General features: G+C 46.9%; 1 protein-coding gene across 1 annotated transcript; it reads left to right on the top strand.

Annotated features, from left to right (window-relative positions):
- The first annotated feature begins 3,081 nt into the window (after positions 1-3,081).
- On the top strand, positions 3,082-9,639 carry LOC126997680 (tRNA (uracil-5-)-methyltransferase homolog B-like). Its single transcript, XM_050858907.1, has 12 exons — positions 3,082-3,164; positions 3,628-3,760; positions 4,169-4,367; positions 4,771-4,854; positions 5,201-5,347; positions 5,489-5,659; positions 6,031-6,272; positions 6,864-6,981; positions 7,469-7,565; positions 7,710-7,852; positions 8,200-8,278; positions 8,962-9,639. Exons 2-12 carry the CDS (start codon positions 3,672-3,674, stop codon positions 9,189-9,191), a joined length of 1,599 nt encoding a protein of 532 aa, XP_050714864.1. The 5' UTR covers positions 3,082-3,164; positions 3,628-3,671; the 3' UTR covers positions 9,192-9,639.
- The last annotated feature ends 169 nt before the right edge of the window (positions 9,640-9,808 follow it).

Genomic DNA, 9,808 nt, shown 5'->3' with positions numbered 1-9,808 from the left:
TGAGGGCGGGATTCGAACCGGGGACAACAGTTACGTGGGCGGCTACGGGGCTTGTAGATGAGGGCGGGATTCGAACCGGGGACAACAGTTACGTGGGCGGCTACGGGGCTTGTAGATGAGGGCGGGATTCGAACCGGGGACAACAGTTACGTGGGCGGCTACGGGCTTGTAGATGAGGGCGGGATTCGAACCGAGGACAACAGTTACGTGGGCGGGTACGGGGCTTGTAGATGAGGGCGGATTCGAACCGGGGACAACAGTTACGTGGGCGGCTACGGGGCTTGTAGATGAGGGCGGGATTCGAACCGGGGACAACAGTTACGTGGGCGGCTACGGGGCTTGTAGATGAGGGCGGGATTCGAACCGGGGCCAGCAGTTACGTGGGCGGCTACGGGGCTTGTAGATGAGGGCGGGATTCGAACCGGGGACAACAGTTACGTGGGCGGCTACGGGGCTTGTATGTGAGGGCGGGATTCGAACCGGGGACAACAGTTACGTGGGCGGCTACGGGGCTTGTATGTGAGGGCGGGATTCGAACCGGGGACAACAGTTACGTGGGCGGCTACGGGGCTTGTAGATGAGGGCGGGATTCGAACCGGGGACAACAGTTACGTGGGCGGCTACGGGGCTTGTAGATGAGGGCGGGATTCGAACCGGGGACAACAGTTACGTGGGCGGCTACGGGGCTTGTAGATGAGGGCGGGATTCGAACAGGTGACAACAGATACGTGGGCGGGTAAGGGGCTTGAAGAGGATGGCGGGATTCGAACCGGGGACAACAGTTACGTGGGCGGCTACGGGGCTTGATGAGGGCGGGATTCGAACCGGGGACAACAGTTACGTGGGCGGCTACGGGCTTGTAGATGAGGGCGGATTCGAACCGGGGACAACAGTTACGTGGGCGGCTACGGGGCTTGTAGATGAGGGCGGGATTCGAACCGGGGACAACAGTTACGTGGGCGGCTACGGGGCTTGTAGATGAGGGCGGGATTCGAACCGGGGACAACAGTTACGTGGGCGGCTACGGGGCTTGTAGATGAGGGCGGGATTCGAACCGGGGACAACAGTTACGTGGGCGGCTACGGGGCTTGTAGATGAGGGCGGGATTCGAACCGGGGACAACAGTTACGTGGGCGGGGGCGGCGCTTGTTAAGACTCCCCGCCGATATGACACACTTCTAACATGCAGCAGAGGGCGGGTATCGAACTGGGACCCGGAAGATACATAGTCGGGGGCCGTAACACAAACACTTGACCTACGGTGCATGGGAATCGAACCCAGACCAGCAGATTCAGGGGCAGCGGGTGTTGGCGAAGAGCTCCCGCGGCCAACATACTGAACAGCGGCTTGACGGAGACTGTTGCCGGACGAGGTGGAAGTTTGGGTCAGACTGAGGCACTCGTGAAGAGCTCCCGCGCCCAACACACTGAACAGCGGCTGGACGGAGACTGTTGCCGGACGAGGTTGAGGTTTGTGTTACACTGAGGTACTGGGTTAAAGAAAGGAAGGACGCGCGCTCTTCCCGCCAATTTCTCTTTGTGCGTGAGTGATAGTTGGAGATAGTTGCTCCGAGTAGTTCGCTTGTTTGCCTGTTGGAGGGGGCGGGGCAGGGCTATTGTTAAGGCTCGTGTGTGTGTGTGTGTGTGTGTGTGTGTGTGTGTGTGTGTTAACGGGCACTTTGAATGACGTGTAAGCCCAGGGTGTGGCGTCATGAGACATCCGGGTGTTATGAGACAGCCCATATCCTGAAGACATACCCGAATTTCGACAAGGTACCGTGTCTTTTGTCGTCTGCTTGTCGGAATCTGTTCCAGCCAAGTTCACTTATTTTATTATGAAAGCAAATGATGACGTGTGTGTGTGTGTGTGTGCGTGTGTGTGTGTGTGTAACGAGGATATCACCCGTCACTCTTCCTCTTCTTCTTGTGACCTAATAACAAGCCTTGCATCGCTATTTAATTAAGTCCTCATTAGTATTTTTTTTCACACTTAAATGCTTCACTTAATTAGTCACTTTATGATAGTAGTTTTTTGGGGGGTTCCGCGATGATAAAATAAGGATATGGGATGTCTCACGATACGGGACGACGGATGACAGCACACATTTCACAATATTATACGAGCTAGTTAAACGGCCGTGTGTGTGTGTGTGTGTGTGTGTGTGTGTGTGTGTGTGTGTGTGTGTGTGTGTGTGTGTAAGTTATCATGTCCCAATCACGAGACCGCTGATCCGAACAAGCTCATTACAATTATAAATGTCCTGGACGTCTTAAAATGTTCAGGCTATTAAAAGCATTTTGGTACATTTATTTTAGAGAACTCGTCAGATTCCAGGGTTTGTGTTTTAGGTTTTTCTTATTAGGTTTTCCTTAATCAGAGAGAGAGAGAGAGAGAGAGAGAGAGAGAGAGAGAGAGAGAGAGAGAGAGAGAGAGAGAGAGAGAGAGAGAGAGAGAGAGAGAGAGAGAGAGAGAACCACTCTGGATACAGTTTACATTTATCTTATATACAGTTACAGCAACATCAAAAATTATCTTCTTGTTCATTTTAAGCCAGTGCAATTGTGTTATGAAGGGGGTGGCGTGGTCCCGCCTCCTCGCTCCCCCAATACATATCTTTGCTGCAAAGTTCTGTAGTTTTTGTACTCGCTTAATTAGTGTGCTATTTGTAGTGCCGTAAACTGGTAGGCAATAATTAATGATACTTAGAGCAAGTGATTCAATAGCTATTTTACGTGTTACATTGTCAAATTTATCTTTAATTCTGTTTATGAACATTAGAGTACCAATGACTTTCTTGTGGGTTTCGTTAATATGTATGTTAAATGTCAAGTGGGAGTCCATGTAAACGCCAAGGTTTTTGATGTGTTTCCTGAGAGAGAGAGAGAGAGAGAGAGAGAGAGAGAGAGAGAGATTGATTGATTGATTGATATTTATATATAGAGAGAGAGAGAGAGAGAGAGAGAGAGAGAGAGAGAGAGAGAAAGGGCTGTTAGTTATATAAATGTTAAGACAATATCAGAGTACTTCTTATATATAGTTTTAAAATCAAACATTGATATAACATAACCACTACAGCGAACCGAACCCAGGTGCATCTATATACAAGTCGGGGCGGCCAAGCAGCGAGCGGTCCGCCAGTCAGGCAAGACCGGGACCAAGACACGTGAGTTTGTTTACATCTTGTGCCGCTCCTTCGCTCCTGTGTTATAGAGGCAAAACAAAACTGTGGTCCCATTGCCTAACTAGCCCCATAAAAAAAACCCAAGAAGAAGACGAGGCAAAACATAAACATTGTACAAGAAGAAGAAAGATAAAGAAGAAGAGAAAGTAGGAAGGACAGGTAGGAGTCTCTACTCGATATAAGGCAGACTGATCAGAGCAGAAAGAAAGAGAAGGAAGAGGAGGAATTGATGAAGTAGATGAGATAGGAAGAGGAGGAGTTGATGAAGTAGGAGACGAGATAGGAAGAGGAGGAAGAGAAGAAGGAAGAAGAGGAGTTGATGAAGTAGGAGACGGGATATGGAAGGGTAGGAGGAGGAGGAGAAGAGAAGAAGGAGGGGAAAGTAAAGATTAAAAAATGTAAAAATAATAATTAAAGATAACTCCCTTGCCTGTGTTTTTTGCAGGAGCAGAGAAGAGAAGAGCAGGAGATGATCGAGTGAGGCTTGAGATGATCAATAGGAGCATCATGGCAGCATCCACATCTTGGTCGCTCTCCTCTCTGATGTTTGTGCGGTATCTTAGGACTCATGTAGCTTGGTGAGTCTTCTTTTTCTTCTTCTTTTGCCTTGTTTTGCTTTGTATGGCTTTGTAGGCCCTCCTCCTCCTCCTTCTCCTCCTCCTCCTCCTCCTCTTTATTCTCCCTTCTTCATCTTCTTTTTCTTTTGCCTTGTATTGTTTACTGTGGCTTTGTAGGTCCTCCTCCTCCTCCTCCTCTTAATTCTCCCTTCTTCATCTTCTTCCTCCTCTCCTCCTTCTTCTTCTCCTTCTTCCTCTTCTTTTTCTTTTAATATGTATCTCTCTGTATTGCTTCATCTTGGAAACCTAAATGAGGAACAAAAGTTTTAAAAAAATCATTAGTTTACATATTTTTCTTGATTACATTTCTATAACTCATATGTGTACTTTCTTTCCCTGTGTGTGTGTGTGTGTGTGTGTGTGTGGCAGCCGCTTACCGAGGAGAGTCACCGTTGGGCCCCAGGGAGAGGCTTCGGCGAGAGTTGCATTGCCGCTATCGGAGAAGGAGTTGCAGGCGATAGCGCAAGAGCAGTTGGTGAAAGACGAGGTTCCGGAGACTCCCAAGAAAAGGCGCCCCACCAGAATCTCGGCACTGAAGGACGAACCGGAGAAAGAGAAAAAAGGAAAGGTAGATCAACTCTTTCTCCATTTATTTTATTTACAGTATTGCTTTACTTATCACATTATATTTTAGTTCACTCCCTTTTTGTCCTTACTTTGCTGTCATGATCTCTTTTTTTTTGTTTTCACATTCAGATCTGCTCATTGAAAAGACTGTTTAGGTCTGTATCAGTTATTTTTTCACTTAATGCTACTACTATTACTACTACTGCTTCCAGAATTTGCCATTATTTTTTTCTTAACATTTTTTTATTTATCTGAACTTACTCACCCTTTGTTACTCACCAAGTGGCTTAAAAATCATCCGTCAGTACTTTTCCAGAGCTTCCTTCTACCAATAACAATAGTGCTTAGTCCAGTATCAGACTCTTCTCACCTTTTTGATTGATTACGTTATATTTTTTCCTCAGCCCAAGAAGAAGGAGCCGCCACAGCCCGTCACAGAGGAGAATCAGTTCCAGCGCCTTGCCGAGACCGTCACTCCACTCTGTGAGGTAATGAATACACAGTCTATATACATATTTAACCCCTTGACTGGATTTCCTACAAGAAGACATCACCAAGCTACAAGAATGGTACAAAAAGGGCTTGCTATAATTCAGTGAAGAAAAATGTAAAGCCCTGCACCTTGGGAGGGGAAATCCAGCACACCAGCACCACATGGGAAACACTCCACTATCCACCACAGAGGCAGAGAAAGACCTGGGAGTACATGTTACCAGGCTACCAGTGAAGGTCAAATCCATGCCAGTTGCAACGGACGAATTATTATACATATCTTTGAAAGAAGAAAAAAATGTGAAAATCGTTACCTTATATGTAACTCTGATGCCCTCCCAGGTTCCATACGTGAAGCAGCTGAAGATCAAGGAGCGTTACTGTCGGTCTGTCCTGCAGCAGCTGGGCCAGGAGCTGAACAAGGTACGGGCACCACTAGAGAGGACCGCCAATAAGCTGCCGTGCGTCCTGGAACCCATCAGACACTCAGTAAGTTTGGACATAAGCAAACGTAATATTACAAGCTATTTTTATTATACTATTTATACTCATGTCATGGAGAAAACACTCAGGAGGGTTGAGCTGTCGTATAAAAACCCCTCCGAACACTAACATATCGCCCCCACACAGCCGGAGTTGGTGGCGTACCGTAACAAGGATGAGTTTGGAGTGTACTCGGGTGTGGATGGCAACCCCAAGACTGTCGGGTTCTTCATCGGGCGGCCGAGGGAGTCCAACCTGGTGTGCGTTCCCCCAAGTCGTCTCACCAATGTTAAGGAGTCACACAAGTTGGTCGCCGAGGTGGGTATGATAGGCGGCACGCGGTTTTTGGTTAGGTTATGTTCTTGGTTGGAATACAGGTGTCCCTTGCTTTTTTTTTCATGTGAACTTGCTCGCCCTTTCTTCCCTACCATGTGTTTGATAATCATCCATCAATCCCTTCTTCAGAGCTTCCAAAATTTGCCATTATTTCTCTCTAATGTTTATTTTAATTTACTGAACTTACTCGCCCTTTGTTACTCACCAAGTGGCTTAAAAATCATCCGTCAGTCCCTTCTCCAGAGCTTCCAGAACTTGCCATTATTTCTCTCTGACCTTTTTTATTTATCTGAACTTACTCTCCCTTCCTTCCTTTCTGCTTGCTTGAAAATCATCCGCCAGTCCTTTTCCAGAGCTTCCAGTCCTTCATCCGCCAGTCCCCCCATGAGGCCTGCCACAACTTCCAGCGCGGCGGCCTGTGGAGGAGCATGGTCGTGCGCTCCACCACCGCCGGGGAGAGGATGGCGGCTGTTATCATCCATCCGCATAACCTGACCGAGGAAGGAATACAGGAGGTCATGGAAGAGTTGAGGACCTACTTTTTTGAAGGGGAAGGGGCAGAGTGCGAACTGGACTCCCTCTACTTGCAAGCATGGTAACTTTTGTCTAGGTTAAGTGCAATGGCTTGCCTGTACGTATAAGGAATGGAAATTATATATGCAGAGGGTTGTCCTTCAGGGAGAGATTTAGGGTTATATTTTAAAACATTTCATCGGCCAAGGACACATATCTGACATGAGAGTTTTGGGCATTTCCAGGAGTAGCTTTATGACCCTGGTGGTAGTTTGATCCTTCTTCTGTACTATGAACCTAAAGAAACCCACATCTGACAAGGCTTTCATTTGAGTTATGGGCATTTCCAGGAGTAGTTTTATGACCCTGGTGGTAGCTTTCATTTGAGTTATGGGCATTTCCAGGAGTAGTTTTATGACCCTGGTGATAGTTTGACCCTTCCTCAGTACCATGACACCTATATGACAAGGCTTTCATATGAGTTTGGGGCATTTCCAGGAGTAGTTTTATGACCCTGGTGGTAGTTTGACCCTTCCTCTGTACCACGAACCTAAAGAAACACTTATTCTAACCCGATTGATCCCCTCTTTGACCTTCAGAAATAGTTGACGTTAGAAGTGAAAGTGTCTCCCTCGTTAGTCAACATATCCTTATGAAAATCGTCCTTCCTCAGCCCACACACGCGATGCACTCGGGAACAGGCGCCGTACAGACTCATAGCCGGCAAGGAGTACATCACCGAGACCTGCCTGGACCTCACCTTCCAGATATCGCCTGACTCATTCTTCCAGGTGCGTCAAGGGAGGCCGAGAATGACATTGGCCGGGACCTCACTATGTAGATTTTCTCTCTTCCTTCCTTCCTTTCCTTTCCTTCCTTCTTCCCTCCTCATTTCCTTCTTTTCTTTCCCTCTTTCCTCTCAAATTCTCTCCACCCCTTTTCCCTGCTCTTCACTTCTTCCTTCCAAGTTTGAGGTATGAACAGAATGCAGAAAGCCTCCTAGCCTCTATCAGTGAATGGGGTCAGAACCTGTTTGGCTGACTGGTTAAGGAGTGGCTTCCAATCTTGCTGGCTGAGGGTTCAATCCCCGGCGCTGGAAAACTCCGAGTGTAGACCAATTTCTGCGTTTTGTGACATGTAGAGATCTTGGATGATGAGAGAAGTGGGATTTTGAACACTATACAATGATGGTGATGAGATGATGAGTCTAGGGTACACTCCCCAATTTGTACTCGTGTTAGCGGAAAATTACGATGGAAAAATTTACGCTATTTTCAGATCAATACCAGAGGGGCTGAGGTTCTCTACAACACCATCAAGGAAGTTGCGGAAGTGTCCCCCATCACCACCCTGCTTGACGTTTGCTGCGGCACAGGTCAGTCAGGCAGTGGCAGCCCCTCTCTTGGCCTCTGAAGGTTATGTGTGTGTCGTATATTAAGTTACCTGTGTTGTGCTCCCATTATAGACAGATAGAAAGAAGTGTGTGTGTGTGTGTGTGCAATGATGTCCGTGTCCTCAGGTACGATCAGCCTGGCTATGGCACCCGCTGTCCGAGGCACCATTGGCATCGATGTCGTCACTGGGGCCGTGGAAGATGCTCGGAAGAACGCCCAGCGGAACAACATCGAGAACAGTGTCTTCATGGCTGGGAAGGCTGAGGAGGTATGAGCCATCTTGACCCTGGTGTTCCTAGATAGATTTATTTTTTTATTTATTTTAAGTGTTGCATATATCTCCGGTAGGTCCACTTGAGGGTTCTCTTGGACGACCTCATGTGAATTTTCTTTATAGTGTCTGCTGTGATGTATGACTTGCTTAGCCCATGCTGCCCCCAAGTGCTCCATTTGAACAAAGTCATTTGTGTTAGGGTTGATTGAAGATGAGGGCAGCATGTGGGTAATCATCTGCCAATGGTCAGAGAAAGATCAGACTAGGGTGAATCAAATACCATAGTGAATCTTCTTCTTTAGTATATGTGTGGTCAGCCTCACCCCGGTCCTCATTCCCAGGTGCTGCCGCGGCTGACCAAGGAGTTAAACCAGTGTGCGGACGTGGTCGCTGTCGTCAACCCCGCCAGACAGGGCTTACGTGAGTACTCTGCCTCCTCTCTTGGCTGTCTTATTCTCATTACTTATTCTTTTTTATTTTTACTTCATTATTATCGAGAAATGTTTTTTTTGGTGGAGAGGTGGGTTGTTCTGCCTATGGTGGTGCTGGTAGGCTTTCTAATGGTTGGTTGGTTGGCAACAGTTCCAGAATGAAGCAGACGTATTTTTTTATAGTGGCAGCATCGTACCAACCAGATTCTCAATAGGCTAACATGAACTACTTTGAAATCACATACATTCACTCCACTAGGTCCTTTTCCCAAGCAATTATTATCAGAAAATGCTGTTATGATATCCGATTTTTCTGTTTACCAGCCAAATCATAAATAACCTAACATGAACTAATTTAAAATCACTTACATTTACTCCACTAAGTTAATTTCCCAAGCATGTATTATCAGAAAATGCTGTTATAATATCAGATTTTTCTGTTTACCAGCCAAATCATAAATAACCTAACATGAAATAACTTAAAATCACATACGTTCACTCCACTAAGTTCATTTCCCAAGCATATTTAGTGTTTTAAGTGGGTAAAGTAAGAGATGTTTTCACGTTTTATGTATATTTATTAGAAGTTTATACAAATGTTAATAGGAGAAAAGGCATTAGAGACATGTATGTATAATGAGCAATTTCTGACTCACACGTCCCCCCTGGCAGACCGAGACGTGATTCGCTCCCTCCGCCGGTGTGAGGCCATCCAGAAGCTGATCTACGTGAGCTGCAAGCCCGACGGTGATGCCATGAAGAACTTTGTCCACCTTGGCACCCCTCACAAGGCTACAACAGGCAAGAGGACGGTGCCGTTCTTGCCCAAGTATGCCGTGCCCATCGACATGTTCCCCCACACCAATCACACGGAGCTGGTCATGCTGTTTGAGCGCGTATAAGTGTTGTTTGTACCCCCCTTGTGGTCCCTTGTACTGACTTTTCTCTCCTGGAACGGTGGTTAGAACGCCCTTTTTCATTTCCTGTTCCCCATTATCTATCACACACAGCAAACCCTGAGCTGTTGGAGGATAGGGACCTGGGTCATCCAAGAATCGAAAGGCTCTCATTAAATCCATGGTGCAGCAGGAGCCTTGTCAAACCATCACTAGGCTTGTAAAACTATCCATGGAAATACCCACAACTCCTAGGAAAGCCTTATCAAACATGGGTGTGTGTGTAAGCTCTGAAATTGTACTGACTTCTCTCTCCTGGAACAGTGGTTAGAATGCCCTTTTCGTTTTCTGTTCCCCCATATCAGTCAATGGAGAATGGGAACTTGGGTCATCCATGAATCTAAGGCTTTCATTAAGTCCATGGTGCAGCAGAAGCCTTGTCGAACCATCACCAAGGCTCATGAAACTACCCATGGAAACACCCACAACTCCTAGGAAAGCCTTATCAAACATGGGTGTGTGAGCCCTGCAATGCTGGTAAATCTAAAGTTGTTAAGGTCTTCCCCATTCATCCTAACCATTAAGACCCATCAAGTGGTGTCCATGGTGCAGCAGGAGCCTTG

Source organism: Eriocheir sinensis, chromosome 12 (genome assembly GCF_024679095.1).
Source record: "Eriocheir sinensis breed Jianghai 21 chromosome 12, ASM2467909v1, whole genome shotgun sequence".
In the NCBI taxonomy this organism is placed as follows: domain Eukaryota; kingdom Metazoa; phylum Arthropoda; class Malacostraca; order Decapoda; family Varunidae; genus Eriocheir; species Eriocheir sinensis.
This window is presented reverse-complemented; position numbering and strand designations above follow the sequence as displayed.